Here is an 18,824-nt window from a genome sequence, read left to right as displayed (position 1 = left end):
CCATAATGTCAAAGCAGGGTCTGTCCTCCAGCCTCCCTGCCGCATTCTATGCCTCCAATTAGAATTAGTACCTGCCCACTGCAAGTTCTTCAGCTGAGCACAATATTATTGCACCCTCACCTAACACAACAAGCAAAACGAGAAGGACATTTTCGGATCTGTGTCTGACATTAATGAGCGGTGAGGTTGTGAGAGGGAAGATGTTATAAGAAGATAAGACGGAAACCGAGGTATTTAGTCTGCCGGCTCTGTCTGAAAGCACTATGTGGGGCCACCAAGGTTACGTTAGAAGAATGCTGAAGCTGGTTTGTGTTCACATAGCCTCTGATGTCCCTTCAGAACAAGATTCAACAACAATGAAACAAACTAAATGGGTTTGGAAGTGTTTAATGGGCTGACCAACCCCACATTTTTGGAAATAATACCAATTAGGCCAACGCTTGTTCAAATTCTGTGAAGATCGCCAGTCACACGGCCCATATGATATCAATAATTTGAATTTCAACAGCTACTGGATCTGCTTTTTCTCCTCCAAACCGGTTATGAGGCAAAGGTACTTAAGAGTGAGGGGAGGTGAAGTGTTACAGAAAAAACGCTGAGAGAAAAGTTGACTGAATTGATCATAATGGACTGATTATGAAACAATAGAGAAGCTGTGTGTGTGGCAGCCAGCAGAAAGTCTGTGTGTGTGTGGAGCTGGGAGTAGACAAAATGAAATAATGCGATAAAGAAAAGTGGAACCATCACAGACAGAAAACAGATTTTTCAGTCTGACTTGACAGAATGCAGTTTTGGAAGCTGCTTCCACGGCTGTGGAGACAGCCCGCTCATGATTACGCACTCTTCCTTTTTTTCGAGCTGGTGAAATTGAGCAGTTTCTGTCAGATTCTGCTGTCGTCCTTGAAGCCATGTACATATTCCTCTGCAATTCATTAACGCATAACACTAACTTCTTACAGAAATAGGTACAAAATGAGGTAATGCACATCCTTGCTCTGGTATTTGTTCCCATATCGGATTGAGCTTATCATCCACAGTAAAGGCTGATAGAGAGCCTTTATAGAGATAAGATAGTCACAGTGGTTTTGACAGATGAAAGAGGCGGTTATTTTCTGTCATGTGCTTAAATTAATGTCAGGGTGAGTTTCATTGAGTGAAGGATCTTTTACTTAACATCTAAGGGTAATTGTAACCACTCACAACCAGGGCTTGTTTTTCACACGTCAGTTTTAATAAAAAATGTATGTTAACGTTTCAATCAGTTTTTTCCCACTTTCGATCTGAAGAAGTGAAGATGCACAAACGATAATTTCCTTGCTTCGGCAAAAAATAGTCCTTAATTGTTTGTTTTGTTTGCAGAAGATATTGCACATTATTTATTTATTTTCTGTTTGTTTGTTCATGTTATTATATCTGATATTTCACAACTAAGTTGGTGGTTTTCCTTCCAGCAGTATTATTCTGGCAAAGGTTATTCATTAACTGTAGGCCAAATGCAAAATATAAAATCCCAAAATGAATTATCTCTTTCTTTCTTTTTAAATTCTCTTCAAGCATCCAAGTCAATTTCTATTGAATTATGGTTTAAAAGTTCAATTGAGTTGGTGCTAATTGCAAATGATTTGCCCTGCAGAGTGACTTGCTTATTGCTAGCATTAATGAAGAAGTAGGAACATTTGGCCCAGATCAAAATAAGTTAATAAAAACAACTTCCAGTCGTTATTAATAAGCATCTTTCATTGATTCAATTATTCTTACCCCCTCAGCCTGCACAAGGGCGGCCGGTCAGGTGTCAGTGTCACCACCAGAGGGCACCCTCTTCACTACGACAGGGAGACAGACAGGTGGACAGGCGGATGCAGCATCACTACGACAAAGCCACGCAGACGTACTGGAGACCACCGAGCCATGCTGTGAGTCCAAACATCCACTGCACCCATGTCAGCCCTCCTGAAGTGCTCCAAAAAAAAATAATAATACTGATATCTTTTTTTAAAGTGAATTTATTGAACATGTTAAAAAATATCTTTTTACAAAGTATAAATAATAAAGTTCATGTTCAAAAGGGGCGAGAAGAAACATTGTCATACAGAGATCAGTTCATGGTTGTCAGCGGTCGTGATATTTACCTTGCTTTAAAAAATAAATCAAATGAATCTCTTTGTACAAATTAAAAAATAAATGATAGTACAAATAATAATAATCAAATACTCTATACAGGTAAACCAAAATCAACATTTTCAAAGACAAAAAATAATCGGGAAATCATCGGTCCTGCTCATAACCATTTAAAGCAAAGTTTCACAGTATTTCAGCTCATCATTACAGTTGTTCCACAGATGAACACCTTTTGTTGTTATGCAGTGAAGTTGGGAATGTGATCTCTGTAACTGGTTAAGAATGAATGTGTGTGTTTCAACAAAGATCTTTATACTAAATCCTATCAGCTGAGATACACTGGTTACTAAGTACATGCTTAATTCACTCAACCAGTTTATCGGCTGCCCCTCTCAGGCCAGCCATGTCTGAATTGTTCAACAAGTACACCATGTCCCCTCTATGGAATACAGTTTTTACGATGTCAATGGGCTTGTGACGCTGTCTCACGCTGAACTAGGAGTTGTGAAGCTGGTGTTTATCTTCAATTGACTGAGGAAGAGAGGATGAAGAGCTAAAGGGTGGAAAGAAAAAAGACAAGTTAAAGGAAGTAAGTATTTAGACAGAGAGATAGATAGGTGGAAGGTGGGCGGGTTAGATATGTGCTCAATGTGTTCAGTATCATGCCACAATAGCATGCTGTGTGGCAGCCAAGTATTGATTCAATAGCAGGAGTGCAACAGGCAGGGGGTCTAGTAAACACTCTCCTAATTGACCTGCTCTCATCTCACAGGGTGTGTCACAAACACCCAATAGAAGAGACAGAAATAAGCAGTTTAAGGACATTACGTTGCGTCAATAATTCAAACATTTTACCAAAGAGATTTTCTCTGTTTAATTGTCGTAATCAATTGTACAGATGAGGCCTAGGGTGTAAAATATATTTTGAAGTATATGTTATTGTCTACAGAGGAAATAAATAAAAACAAGCTCACTAACCAACATAATATATGTTCCTGCCTACCACAACAGCATATTATGGTTTAACAGTTGCTATGGCAACCATCAAAGGAAGACTAGCTGTGCTCTCTGGGAAGCATCTCCATGGTGGGAATATCTACCTGTGACCTGTAGCGCCTGGTGTATAATAACACGCTAAAACACAGACAGATTGGGTTATTTATTTTCTCTGAGACGAGAAATAACCCTATCTGTTTTTCTGATATTTCTGTTTTGTTTTCCACCGTCCTCCCTTTTCTCTCCCTTTTTATCTACATGACTTTTTCTTCAGACTGCGTGTTGCAGCGCTGTGGGCACAAACAAAGTTATGTTAGTGGCATTCTATTTTTCAGAGAATGTAATCCCTCGTAAAGGTTAGCTGCAAGTTCTTTGTTGTGGTTTTTGACAAGGTTACAACAAGAGAGAGCGGAGAGTAAACAAATATTGCAGAGAAAGGGATTGTTTCTTTTTCTGTTATTTTTTAAAAACTTTTGGATGGTATCAAAGCTTCTGGTAGCGCACTGACATGTTTAGCACCTTCAGCAATTCTGGGTTCACAGTCTTCCTCAAACAAAGCTTCTACATATCTGTTTTTTTTGCAATCTTTCAAAGTTTTTTTTTAGCAAGTCGGTCTGTTTAGCTATTCTTTCTAACCCTTGGTATCTTTACACAAATATTCTATTCTTTTCCTCCCCTTGCACATTGATTGTTTCCCCTTTTCACTTTTCACTTCTTCTCGTCCAACACACACAAGTAGACATTCATAATCCACTGTCATATTTGTTGTTCTTTTTCTCTTAACTCTGAAATGCCCTTTCCTGTTGATTTTCTGCTCCTCTGACATTTAAAGTGCCGCTGTAACAGAGCACTGGAGTAGCTTTTGCCCTCAGATAGTATTTTTTGAGTGCTAAACTGAAGAGATCAGCCTAGAATATTGTTGATGTCAAAGGACAGTAGCTATAAGCTTTTTATATCGCTAATGCTGATGTCTATTGCCTTATCAGTAGCTCACCGTGCACCCTGGTTCTGGGAGGTCTGGAGGTAAGTGAACACGAACATGGATTAAGGCGAAATCAGTCTTTGCTTAGAGCTCAGATTAAGAGTATAACAACGGAGTAAGCTTTTGCTCTTCACCCTTTTGACATGGCTGTCTGAGGACATTTATTTTTCAGTTTACAGTTCTTTATTCATGCGGCATCTTCAAGCAGTTGATATATTATCCTAAAGAGACATTCATTATCCTAATTTCTTCTCTGACTTTGTGTGCTTTAGCTCTGTAGGCTGCTTTAACCAATTTCACTGTTTGGGATGAACTCGTCTCCTGACTTCTTCGGTCTGTAGGATGGCTTTGGCAACACATCCTAACCAAAGGCTTTCGGGCACCAGCTCCCGCAGCTTCTCATTTTAATCTGCTTACAATCCAATTTGGAGTCCAAAAGCGGACTCGGGAGGAAAAATAGTCTCACAATACGGCACGAGTATTATGTCTGTCAGAGGCAGAGATATAGCAGACACACTTGTAGCAGAAAGACGCTCATGCATTTTTGTAGTGTGACATTAGAAACGAGTTAAATGTCACTTGTAGAAAAATAACATTCTGAATAGCTCCCCAGAGCAACCACAGCAGGATAAATGTTTCTGCGCCTCCTCAGTTTTTCGAGAAAAAAATAAGCGTTTTTTGTTTTGTTGTAATTTCGGTTGTAGCACAATAGAAATTAAGCAGCCTTGTATTTGTGTGTGTTTGTGTTCTGAGAGAAACTGATTGTATGCATGTGTTTGTGTATGTGTGTGTGGGTTGTGCCACATGTATCTCTTGTACTCAAGTGCGGGGCACACTCACTGTGACTTAACAATGAGTTCAGCAGACTGAGCCGACCTTGTTAATAACCCATTTAAACAAACACCAGATGAACAGCATCAGGGAAACAATGGTAACACAATAGGCAGTGTTTCATCACTGGCAGACAGAGAAGATAATTACAGCTACCCTCGTACTCCTCTGTGCCTTTTAAACATCCTCTTATTCACCTATTCATCCCCTCTCACACCACCCTTCATGTATTTTTATCGCTCCTGCTCTCACTCTGTTATGTTCTTCCTTTGCCTCTTGTCTTGCTTCTGTGATTTCTTTCCACCCCTGTATTTCTGTGTTCTGTCATTCCTTCTCTGACGTTACCCTCCACTTCTTAGCTAAGTTGTAATTGGATCAATTTTCTGTCACACAGAGTGAGGGGGGGGGGGGTAGTTGAGGGAGAGCCATGAGGATTGAACAGGGTTCACTGATCAGCGCTAAGCTGCAGGCTGAAAGAACAAGTTTTTGCCTCTCAGATCCTGACATTACCTCGCCACCCACATCCCCTCTGTCTGCCCCCTTTAACCACAGACACACCATCACAAATGAACACACACTGACTTACTCTTGCACACTTATTAATGCACGAGGCACAGCAGAGTCACGTTGGACAGGTGAGGATTTAATTGCCAAAGTCTGTGAAGTGAGACGTTGTGGCCAGACCTGGGGTTAGCGAACCAGGAGGAACTCTGTGAGGTGGATTAGGGGATTAGCATCATGGCTTCTTCTAAATACTGCTGTTATTTGATGAAAAGGTTGTAGCATCACAAAGAAAATACTTTTACTTTAGTTGAGAATTCTTGTCCTACTTTTCCAAGTTTCGCCATCTGCGTTTGGGAACCTGCACGGGCAGCGTAGCTTAGCAAATCGCTCTGAGATAAGACTCTAGTGAACATAGTTTTACACAATGCTTATATGGTATTTTTGTCTCGCCAAGGATTTATGTTTTGGTTTTGTCTGTACGTTTGTTTGTCAGTCTGTCAACAGGATAACTATTGGCCCCTTTTTCATGAAACTTGGGGGAATGGCATGGCATTGACTAAGGAAGAACCCATTCAATATTTTAGTGGATCCGAATCCTGGATGCATGCATTATTTTTATATTTTGTTAACATTGCAAGAAGGGCATTTGGCCTTGGCTGAAGTTCACTGGCAAGAGCCACTAGGCATATAACCCAGGCTCTCTGGACTGCTAGGGGAGATGTGAAAGAAGTTTTGATTAACTTGATGGAATATGAACAACTTTCATATTTTCACCATTTCTGTCTCTCTGGCCTTGTAAAGCTCTCTCAGCCCTTCATTGTAGAGTCTTTACAGCAATGTAAAACTGAAAAAATTGACAGGCCGCTGCAGAGTTTTAATAAAGCTGCCAGACACTGTCAGAATTGTCCGAGAGTCCTTCAACATCCCCTTTGGTTCTCATAGCCTGAGGTTTTCCTCCCTGAAAATAAAGCCTCGGCAGGAGACTTCTGCCAAGACCTCCTGCTGAAGCAGTTGTGGGTTTTCAAGGAAGAACATGGACATTGAGAACAAATCAGGGGAACTTGTTCCCCCCTATAGCAGACGCACCAGGAGTGCTCTGAAAAAGCTTGTACTGGACTTGCTGAGAAGTTGCTAGCTTCCCTTTCTCACGGTCTCTCCCTCTCTTTCTGTTCCTTCCTCCCTCTGACAGATCCACTGCTTCTCTCTTCTATATAAGTGCCTTATTTGGGTTGCGGCGCTCTCCACAATTGAGAAAAGAAGTAACACTTTATAAGGTTATGGCCGGTCTGTCTCCTTCAAATGATGGCCCTGCTGCACCTTCACTTTGCCTCTCCTGATGGGGGCCACAATCTTTGAATTGCTTAACCTGAAGATGTGGAATCAATGAAAGTGCTTGTGTTATTTCAGGTACTGATTTGAAGTGTAGATGTGGGTCTAACTAAATGTTTGGAAGACAGAATGACAGAAAGTGGGCTGAAATATACTATATCTATCTATCTATCTATCTATCTATCTATCTATCTATCTATCTATCTATCTATCTATCTATCTATCTATCTATCTATCTATCTATCTATCTATCTATCTATCTATCTACACTCACACTGTGCCTCGGGTAGATACTGTATTTGTGTTAGTGATAAATACCTATGGATTTGCCACTTTGTGTAACTAATTACAGTTGTTTGTGTGTGTGAGTCTTTGGACAGATTCTGGGACCATGATCGTGTTGCAAAATGCATTCACAAAACTTTATAGATATGATGAAGTTGAGATAAAGATGAAGTTTGCAGATTGTCTGGGAAAAAACGACATGCCTCAGTGCTTTTTTTTTCCTTGGACAGATTTTGTGACAACCTTAGCATCGCAACCATGCGAGATTTAGTCACGAAACTTCACAGATGTTTAGTTGAGATTTGAATAAAGGTTGAATTTTAAAGAGGGATGTTGTCCAAACAATGGGGATGAAGGGGACTATTGTGTAAACCGCTTTTTTCCCTGAAGCCTCTCGCTGCTGTGTTCGATTCAAACATGTTGTAAGCAGGTGTTTTTTTATGTTCTATATATCCTGATTGATGAGGCGACAATCAAGCAATTGGGTGTTTGGCCACTTGGTCCATGGGTTAGGCATTTTAGATGGCAGCATATTGAAGTGGCACACAAGAGACTTTGTCAGTGTGTGGGTTACTGGAAATCACCTTGTGGAATGGCAAATTGGGTGCAAAGCAGTGTATCAGTTTCAATCTTAGGAAATCATCTTTTTGCGTAACCCAAAACTGAGGCACTAAAGAGACTTTTAAAAACGTCTTCAGCATATTTAGTACACATAGATGAAATTCAGTGTGATCCTGTCGACTTAAAGGTGATGAATTGGAAAGTTGTCCTTTCCAGTGTCATCTTGTTTTTTTACACAACCTATAATGGAGTGCTTTTTCTACAATGGATTGCAGGCTTGGCAAGAAGGATGGTTGGTAATGGATTTTACTGTATTTATGTAAAAGCAATTATACAGATGAAGGTAGAAAATGGTTTTCAGGGTGGCCCAGGGCAAAACAGCATAAATACAACTGAATGTCTCGAGGCCGTAAAGGTGTTATATGATAATGAGTATATTACTGAATAAATGAGAGAAAACTATCACTTTTTTTATTATTAAAGCATAAATACTAGTAATATTGGCAATGAGTATAAAAAGCTGTGTTTTGCTTCATGCTTGTGAACATTAACAATCCCCTATTTACAAAATCTTAAGGTGGTGACGAGTTTTACAGTTATAGTATTCTCTACGATGAACCAAAACGATCGTCCATTATAATGATAATAACTTTAATTGATATAGCGCCTTTCAGAGGGCCCAAGGTCGCCATTTAAATACAATTTGGGGGTTAAAGTCAGGGTGCTCCCAAAATAGATTACTATATTCTATCTACTTGAGAAAGTGTCTTTATAAGCACCAAATAAAACATCCATTGTCTTGAATTGCAGGGAAATGCACACAGAATTATATGCACCAATTCTATATTGAATATTTAAATTTGAGGGAGTAGTGCTGCCAGAAAGGATCATGGGATGAATAGTTCACTCAGTGTAAACATCATCTATATGTATGTAGCTTAGATGAATAGTTGAAACAAGTCGAAGTAGAATATTTATGACTCCGTCAGACAGTGAGTGTATTTTCTCATCAAAAAAGCTACCTAAGGGAGAATGAAAGAGGGAGACTTGATGTTAACACTAACCCTTTTTCACACTAATACTGTGAGTTTTATGTTTAAAGAACTTTGGAGAAAGTCCATAGCATTGATTTAACCCTGACATGGTGTACGAGTCTCTACACCACGGTAGAATAAGTGCCCATGTCTGTGTGTTTGTTTGTCCTGTGAGTGTGCTTTTGCGTGTGTGTGTTCTGGTACGTTATGCCTCTTGTCCTTTGTGTTTTTCTCTGCGTAGGGTGTGCTGCCCACCCCCTTGCTGTCCCCGTGGCAGGCACAGCACCAGGGCTTGACCCGTACCAGCATGCCCCAGCGCAGACAGAGTGAGTCACTAACATCCTTTGCAGCCTCTTTCTTCCATACACCGGTGTGTAAACAGCCTGAAAATATAGTTGTCGCTGTTAGTCAAACCCTGTTTCTCTCACAGTTCAATTACAGGACGATTTGCGCTGTATGTCTACTTCAAGGTTAATCTGGTACACAATTAGTAACGTACAAAATGGTTTTCCTTGTTTGTTTCAGTAAACGCAGTCTGACTTCTTGTCCCATTACAATTACTTTGCTTGTGCCCTTTTCCCTGTCCTGCCCATTTGTAGCTTCAGTTTGCCTTAATTAGCTGTGTTCAATCAGAAACTAGCAGACTAAAAGATGCATCAACTTGCATTTCTTACTCTCGCTTTGACCCCTGCAATTGTTTTGTAAAAGTTAATCTAATTTGCTGGAACAGTGGATCTATCTTCTGTTCATGAACAAATGGTACACAGCACCATTACCCCGTCATTGCTTAGGAAGGAAACACGTTGCAACATCTTTCTGTAGACACAAACACTTTGACTTTATTGAGAAAGACTCGACGGTTGAAACAATGACAGCACTGTCGCAACATCAGTGAACACGGACAACAAAGCTTTTGTGTTAAGCGTGTGCTGATGAGGAAGCAAGTAGAGAATGCAGGGAATGATAAATAGACGTGGGGTAAATACACATGTGAGAGAGTAAAGAGCAAAAAGGTAAAGAAAGAAAACAAAGACAAGAACCCACGCTGTGTTCTTTCGATGTATCCTCTTGGGGCTCAGCTTTTAATCAAAAAGGAAGGTGATAAAAAATGTGGCACAGGTGAATTTTCACTCAGGTGTTCGTCTCAAGTTCTCTTGTATTTGACGAGTGTTTTGACAGGTATGTACAGCCGAGAATTCTGTCGTTAGGTTGCATGGAGAAAAACAGTGGGGGGGAATGACAAAAACATAGTAGAAAATAGTCGGTGTATTGGATTTGACTGCTGTTTGACCTCCCACTGAGAGCTATGACTCTGAACAACCCAACAAGTTTTTGCCGGTGACAAATGGAAATGTTCCGTTCTGAAATGAACTAATGAATTGGACTCTTCACACAGGTTGTGCTGAATGGAGGAAGCAGTAATTCTATTTTGCATTACATGTGTTTGTTTGTTGATCTAATGAGCTTTCCTTGTAAGCATGGGCTGGAAGTTAATTCTGGATTATAAATGTTTTAACCCCAACAAGTGTCTGCTGTTTTCTCTCTGTATCTCTCCTCCTGCACCTCATTCCCTCTCTCTCCCTGTCCTTCAACCCCTTTCTTCTCCTCATCTCATCTCTGTCATCTGTCACTCAACAATAAAATCCAATCTCCCATGTTTTCTCTCTTTATACCTTTGTCTCCCCACACTTAATGCCTGTGACAAGGAGTGGAGCACCTAGTTCAGTACTTCACTGACACGGCGTGGTACAGTAACAATTCTTTAACATGCAGTTACCTCGTTGCCCCCGCCTCCTGCACGCTGGGCTGTGGTTTAGCGCCATGACGCACGACTGAAGCATGCTTCTTCTAAATCTGCGTCTGCATGCTTTGCGTTGGATTTTCAGTTGTTTTTAAGTTGTTCAGCCTGTGGATCTGTGAAGTACTTTGGTTTGCTCTCCTTAAGGAAATCCGCTGTGATTCTTTTTTTTGTGGCATATTTTTTACATTTCGTTTTTGGTGTCTTTTTTCTTTTTGCCTTATAAACACTCATAGTGCATGACTATGTCTTTCTTTGCGTGGATTTTTTTCCTGTTTTTTATCAATTGACCAGTTGCCCTATTATTTATAGGATTACCCTTGAAGGATTTGGATAAAGTGTATTGAAAGCGATACAATTTAAGATTATCCTTTGTTTTGGCAAGTGAATGCATATAACAGCCTAGCAATTGCCTTTATACTTACTCCCCTATCAAAGCACAGCAAGCTTAAGACAAATCATAGTAATTATACACCCTGCTCTCACACCATTTCTACTTCTTAAACTTGAAAACAATCCAAACCAGCCTTTTTCACGACTGCGTATATTAAATGCTACTACTAAGTCTAATCTTTCTTTTAAATGGATCGCCTCCATATTGCCACTCCTATCTGCTTATGTGCAGCAATCACATTGTCTTACCATAGACATTACAGGGATCATTTACATCATTTACCCTACATGCCCATTTTTCACTGTGAAAGAGGCTTGAGATGAGATGCTAATGGGGGCCTGGCGTGTTAAAGATGCTTCACATTGAAGTATTTCTTGGTTAGAAAGAACATTTCTATTAGAGCAATAGATATCATTAGCAGGCTGAGATATTAACTTCATTGCAGTGCAGGGAAGAGCTCAAAAAGGATGACTGCTAATTATTAGTATCTGTAGCAGACAGTTGTAGATCCCAATAATAACTGACTGTAAGCCTATAAATCCCGCATGATGCCTTCACTGTCAGAGGCTTCCTCCAGCTGCGCTAGCTATAAATATGCACTGAATGCAAAACTTGTAATTAAACATGTCATTGCCATGACAATGGTCAGTATTCTTCCCATAAACAACATTGTCTAACCTGAAAAACTATAAAAATGATTTGTTGTGATTTGCTTTCCTATCCCCTGTGATTAGGGAAATGTGGATATTTTTCATATTGTTTCTGAACCATGGGATTCAGCACGTAGGAGCTGAATTGTGTCGCAAAGGAAAATAACATAGATAGAAAACTCTTGATAACATGCCCATGATTTTGAGTGACAGACTAATCAGAGCCGCTGTGAAAAGCAACATTCTTTATGTGAGAGCATTTTAAATTACAGACTTCAAAAAACGAATATCAGTTTTCCATTGCTTGACAAACACACAACAACACACAGATGCTTAGAAGTGGACAAGGGTTAGCACAAGGCCAGAGGAGGCATTGTGGCAGGGGACCAGGAGATGGAGCTGTGGCCTCGGACATTCCCTCCCACAAACAACATAAATGACTGATGGTAGAAAAGGACAGAGTAGCTTGACCTGCTCAGCTATATATTCACATCCTCAGAGATCTTTTTACTTTCAACTCACAGAGGGTATGTTTCTGCTAAAAGTGAGTTCAGGCTTTCATGTAGCTTCAGATGGGTCCAGGTGGATTTGGATACTTTACATTCTGCCCGAAGGACATTGATGGAAAAAGGCCAGTGCAGTAAGAGCTGCTAGTAACTCCGTCAGTATGCCTGGAACTAGCAGACAAAATAGTATAAAATATTTTTAGAGATATTCTCATACGATATAAGATATTCACATCAATGTTGGATTAGTTTTCTGATTTGAGCATCTCTGCTCTTGCTGTTGGTTGTATGGATTAATAAACACCGTTGGCCCTGTATTCTTGAAATGTAATATGGAAAAGTTGTGATCAAGGTGAAATCTATCGTATGTTCCTATACATCATTCAGACATACAGTGTTGGGGAATTCTTCAATCTTAAACACATCTAACATGAGCAATTGAAACCAAGCCAATACATTTTGTGCTGTTGACACAAATGCTAATTCTGCTAAGTCATAATGAGTTTTTGCCGTGCCTGTGTCAAAGAGGTGTTTCGCTCAACTCTTTTGAAGCGCTAGTTTGTTGTTGCGTTGTGCCGGATAATTAGCAGCTGTCTAACACAACACCATTTTTGAACATAATAAGCTTCACTGAGATGATAATTGTTATAGGGCTGTTTTGGAATGGCATTATATTGTTCAGGTGTTTGAGATTTTGTGTTCATTCCCTCCATGTCCCCTGGTAGAGGACAACACCATGGTTGGTCTAAATTTCATGTGGTTAACGACTCAGCACGTTCTAACACAGGCAGCAGGCATCATAGCTCTCATATTTTGAAGTCCCTCTAAGGCAGCGATCACAGAACGAGTCAAAGACTTCAGTAGATCCCGGGCATTCACATGGCAAGGTTATTCTCCTCAGCTTGTTTTTATCTGCAGAGTCAGGGCTTCCTCTGTGACTTTGCCTCTCCCATTGGCAGCGTAGTAGTTGAGTGACTGGCAGTAGACACAGGATACGATTTTAAAGAGTAAATAAACCAGTCACAAAAAGGCGTGTGCTTTTTGATTCAGAATTAACTTTGAAGCAGCAAAATATTCAAAAGCTGGGACTCCACAGGGACCAAAGTCACTAAAAACAGTGACCTTTTAAAATCCTGTCATTTCTGGAATGTGATAAAAAACAACATCCCCTGTCCCTCATCATACCCTGACTGTTCATGACTATTTTATACCCACCTTAACATTTTTTATCTTATCTTCTCTCTTTCTACAGCCTCAAATACTTCAGCCTTTCAACCCCTGCCTCAACGAGCACCTCCACCAGGGAAGACAAGTAAAAACTCTCCCCACCGAGGGCCACAGTGACTTCACAAGAAGTAGATCAGAGGAAGAAGGAATGCATAGAGATGTTTGTCGTCCCCTTGATGACCTTATGGCAGATGAGTCTGGGCAAGCAGACCCCAACGGGCTGACTCGTCTCCTCAGCACCCACCTACGCCACCCATGTCCTGCAGCTCCACAGGGAGTCGCTGCCAGCGACAGTGCAGCATCAGAAGCTCAGTCTGCAGCACAGCGTGGAGGGGGAGCACCCGCTGCGATACAGCAGAGCTCCGTGTCTCCTAAATCTGCTGGTTCCTCTAGCCCTCGCATGCTGCAGCCCCCTCGCCTTCACAAGCGCGTGTCTCTTCCCGCACTCAAGCCAGGGGGCACTGGTGGCTTCGCCTCTCTAAAGCCGGGCTCCTTAGGACCCCTGGCTAACCGGACCAAGCAGCTGCCCCCTCCGTCTAGAGGCCTCCCTGCTTTAACGCTGGACCCCAGGTTCAGTCTCCAAGTCTATGTCGCACTTCACTGCTTCAGCCTCGCAGAGCATCGGAGCCTCTCGGGGATCCGCGGGGCTCAAACGCCAGCCTGGAGGAGCCCGATCAGGGGACGTTCAGAGACCCTGGGTCAGCCAGGATCCTGATCCCTTTGAGTCGCTCATGCCTCCCCAAGCCAAAGATTCCCTGAGGAGCCTAATTCCACCCGTCAGAACTTAAAACAGGATTCACTCTGACATTGCTGTTCCCACTCCACGTCTCCAAATATATCCTTAAAACAAATACTCAAACAAAAACCCTCACTCTGCACTTCTAAGGATGGAACAAACCAAAATACAGGGGTGGCAACAATCCACTAACTTAGTGTGTCTAACAGGTTTTAACTACTTGATGAAATGTAGAGGGTACCCCAAACTTACCTAACGCCTCCACCTCCCACCACACACACATTCAAAGTAAACTGAAACACGATTCTCTCTAGAATCAGACACTAACAAAAGGATAATGCAGGCTATAGTGTCAGCAGCAGGCCGAGGCCAGGGAGACAGAAAGCTTCCTGGTTGCTTCCTTTATGATCAGCCCTGCCTGCTGATTGGCCAGCTGAGGGTGAGGGGATCCAATCAGCCATCAGTCTCAGGTGCACCAGCAGGTACCGATCAGCTGCTGATTAGCTGCATTGAAGAGAGGGAGAAGAGAAAAGAGTAGGAAGGAAAACACACCACACGTACAACATGCCTGGCATGTAAACACCCCCTTCAGCCATTATAACAGTGTGACTGTTTTACCTTTTGGATGTCACAGGAACATACACTGCGCTCATTAAGCCACCATTCAAGGACTGCCTGTTTCACTGACATTGGTTTTCTGTCTGCTGTATTGTTTCTAAATGTGCAGCTCCAACATCAATAACTGATTTGAATAAAGTATGAGCAGGATCTTAACTTCCATAGTGGTATGTGACAGTTTTCAGATTCAGGCGGACTTAAGAAAGAAGAAACGTCCATTTAAAAAGCCTTGCGCATATTCATGAATGAATAATAGTGACCATTCAGAGCCGGACAGCTGTAGTTTTGTACCCGCGGCTGTTATCAAGTTTAAAAGTCTAAGTTCACAGCTGTGCCCTCTGACACACAGGTGCGTTTGGTTTCAAACATGGAGGTGGCATAAATGTGACCTTTTCAGTGTAATAGCAGACCCAGGGGTAGATGGAGGCAAAAACATAAAGTGGTAAAAAAAAAGGATAACATAAAAGCAGTGGCATGGGGGCTGCATTGAAAAACAGCTGTCACTCCCAGAAAGAAAATATGTGTTTGTGTATATCTGCAGCGTATGTATGGAAGTGAGAAATGACAGACGTAGAGATGAAGTGCATACGTGTTTCTATTACAGTTGCATCCAGAGTTAACCTCTGAACTCACACCCCCTGTGTTCAATGAATGCATCTCAGACAGAATACAGGCTTATAAAAACAATACCATAGCTGGTGGAGATAATGGTTTCATCCTTTAGTCGAGAGAGCGGCGTAAAAAAGCACTCGCACTTAAGTGTGCTCAGGTACGATTTAGTCTTTACTCGTATCCATTAGCAAACACATACAGTACTGAAAAGTGTGAAGCAGTTAATGTAGGGCTACTTTGGAGATAGAAAACAGTGAAGAGTAACAGGAAATATTGCGTTTGACCTGAGTGAGGAGAAAAGCTTGGAACAAATCTAATTTACTATATATGGGTCTTTGAATCTGTGTCCTAATAAAAAGAAAAAACACCAAACATTTCCAGTTCTGAGGAAAACCCACGTTTCTAAAAAATGGCATAATTAAATGAAATCAAAATGAAATTTAAACATAAAGACTTAGAAGTCAATTCAGGCCTCCCCTTAATGACCAACAAATATCAGCTTACAGGAACTCATTGGACGTGTGAAGCTGCTGCCTGGTGTTTATACTGTGTGTGTGTGAGTGTGTGTGTCTGTCTTCCCCCCCCCCTCTTCTCCCTCCTCCTCTCGCTCTCTTGCACATCTCTTTGGGAACATCAAAGGTATTAGTGTGTTATTTTCAGGTAGGGAGCCTTTGGGGCTTTAGTGGTTTTTCTGTAGGAGCTCTGGAGAATTGTGTTTATCTCTCCTTTGCGGAGCCCTTTTTGCAGTCAAACGCTCTCGAAAATGTCCCCGAACGGAGAGCAGCAGTGTGTTAAAAAGGCCTTCTGACAGCAACTCAGTTCTCTTCTCTGTCACGCCGCGTGACCGCTTGGTGTACGCCTCTGGCACTGTCCGGTCTACTGCGCCCAATAATGCACCCTACATAGACAGAGTGAGACAGAAAGAGAGAGAGAGTGACACACAGACATATCACACGCATACACATCTGGACACACGATACATTGACGCACACGCACAAGAACTCTGATAAAACTCAAAGCGACACAAAACTCAGAGGAAACGCACACACACACACACACACACACACACACACACACACACACACACACACACACACACACACACACACACACACACTTCCCTGTAGCCAAACAAATGGGCCTATCGTTTTCTAAAAATGAGCCGTCCATGTACACATTTATCCATCTGTCCACGGCAGCCAAGAAAAAGGTGGCAGTCCCAGGAATACGCTGGAAATGTGGATCCCTGTGGCTGATAAAGCGTGTTTACCTGTTGTTCAACACTGTGCCAAACCAGCCAAGCAGTCAACTCCGCAATGTGAAGCCAAGAAAGAACCTTTTGTTTGAATGAAAACAGAGACAGAACTTATAAAGAGAGGATGAGAAAGATGCACAGGGAGAGACAAGAACACGGAGTGTGAAGAGAGAGCAAAGAATAATAGATGATGAGATGAAATAGTGAATGTGCTATGATGAGGATAAGCTGGCAGACGGGTCTGCTTGTGAATGTTTATAAAACGTAGTGAAGGTTTGCGAGAGACAGGAGAGCGATACAGAATACTTAACATGTTTGTTTGTGGGCTCTGTGGTCCGGAGAATGGTCCACTAACTGCTTAGTTATGCCAAACAGGAAATCAATGTTGCCCGCTATATGTTTGTGCGTCTGTTTGTGTGTGTGTGTGTCTCCAGACACCTCTGGCTGCCACTGTTTCTCTGGTGTTAGTGAGTGTGTGAGAGAAAGATGTGTCTGCCTACAGGCCAAAGGCAAACCCATGCCAGGGAAGCGGGGCACTGTCATCCTTCTCTCCCTGTGCTGTATTCCCTATCTCCCAATCAATGTCTCTGCTCTGTTTAGCATTCAAGACAATCAGTCTTGCTAGCTTTGCTATAACAAAACCACAACTGGGCTCTCTGTAGCAACTCGGATCGATTCTAATGCAGGATCTTGATTCACTTGATTTTGTGACTCACACATTTTAAAGCTGCATTGCACAACAGGAAAAAGCACACAGGCATATTTACTATAATCTGTATTTGTGTTTCGACAACAGATTTAATGACTTGTTGTTTGTATAAGGAGTCTCTAGGATTTTAACCTCTGTCAATGTACATCAAGGTCATTTCCAGATGCAGCAGGCAGCTGTACCCTACCTGCCCAAAACCAAACTGCAGAGAGACCATAGACTGTATATGAGAGACAGATTAAGTTACAATCGAGCTGCAGCTAGCAAAAATGAGCAAAGAGGAGAGGAAACAACACACTTGCACACAAACATGACTCCAAATGAGTGAATGAGTAACTGCTGCAAGCTATTGTTTGCTTGCACATTGACCGTATAAACTTTATAATGTGTCAATGTGTTGTTCAGGGTTTACAGCTGGTGTCTGCTGCTTTCAAGTTGCCAAAAATAATTAGTTAATGCATGTATAAAACCATAATGAGGAGCAGTTGTGTTGTGGCCACTTCTACCTGCTCCTGTTGATGGTTTTAAAGTAGAGTGCGTAAAGTTGCAAAAATGCCGTTGCTTATTTTTTGAGTAACCCTTATATTTGACTAGCAGCCACAGACACGGTACATCCACTGATTAGGCTTCAATAGCTATTTATATTTTCTTACCATAACATGCAAGGTCGTTGTGTTAATCACATTCACTACATAATCCTATAATACCACTACAGCTGTTAGGCACTGTCTCCTGTATACTCTGCAATAATGTTTTCATGCTGAAACGTGGGGGAGTGTTACACTGTTTTTTGCAACCTTTTATGCAAATGAATAAAAAGCAAATCAAGCTTTTTGAAAAGTCTAATCTTAAGCACTTTAAATGACATGAGTTGTTAATGCTGAATGAACATTGAACTGGATTTAAAGACACTTGGTTTTGAAATATATTTTGATTTCTAATATTATTTTTCTTCTTTCCCAGTGTGTGTCTGTTTGGTACTCTATTTTCATAGCCATGTGAGACTGCAATAAAGGTTGAACCAAAAATCTAACAAGGGTGTTTCAGTTAACCTTCTGTAAGTGGTCAAAGGTCACTGTTTACCACGCTTTTTTATTTCCATCAACATTGCTTGCATGTTAGACTAATAACCTCCAGCTGGTTTACCATAAACTGCTTAACTGTAGGTCACAGCTAAATGTCAAACATCAGAGCAGAATATGGTGCCGTGCTATGAAAGCGAGGCCACAGGTGAAATCCCCGTGGTTGGAGGTTCTTCTTTGACAGTTAATGTTGTGTATTGATCCGGATCGCCAAACGCTTGCAAACATAAAGCTGCTGACCTCAGTTCAAGAACATAGAGAAACTTCATTCTTACCTTTTTCCTTTGCTTTCACTGTCTAGGTTTTATTTCTGAAAATAAAGTATGATTGTGAAACTACACTCAAAGAAGTGAAACTTGGATGTTGTTTAAATTGGATCATTGTTTTATGGTGAAACTATATAACAATTGCATTTTTGACCATCAACACAATAAGGTTTCATTGCATTTAAACAATAGTGTAAGAAGTCAGTAATATATACGTCTGTTGTGTTGAAACCAGAGGTGGGACCAAGTCACTGTTTGGCAAGTCACAAGTCAGTCCCAAGTCTTCGCAGTCAAGTCCCAAGTAAAGACAGAGAAGGGCAAGTCGAGTCCA

General features: G+C 41.3%; 1 protein-coding gene across 1 annotated transcript in view; it reads left to right on the top strand.

The window, feature by feature from the left end:
• Positions 1-18,567, top strand: part of ccser2a (coiled-coil serine-rich protein 2a) — a 53,627-nt gene extending 35,060 nt beyond the window's left edge. The window contains 3 exon segments of the mRNA XM_063874999.1: positions 1,767-1,913; positions 13,241-13,757; positions 13,760-18,567. Coding sequence (XP_063731069.1) covers positions 1,767-1,913; positions 13,241-13,757; positions 13,760-13,974 — 879 coding nt within the window. The 3' untranslated portion in view covers positions 13,975-18,567.
• The last annotated feature ends 257 nt before the right edge of the window (positions 18,568-18,824 follow it).

The sequence above is a fragment of the Eleginops maclovinus genome, chromosome 22 (assembly GCF_036324505.1).
Source record: "Eleginops maclovinus isolate JMC-PN-2008 ecotype Puerto Natales chromosome 22, JC_Emac_rtc_rv5, whole genome shotgun sequence".
In the NCBI taxonomy this organism is placed as follows: Eukaryota; Metazoa; Chordata; class Actinopteri; order Perciformes; family Eleginopidae; genus Eleginops; species Eleginops maclovinus.
Note: the sequence above shows the minus strand (reverse complement) of the source record. Positions and strands in the feature narration are given on the sequence as shown.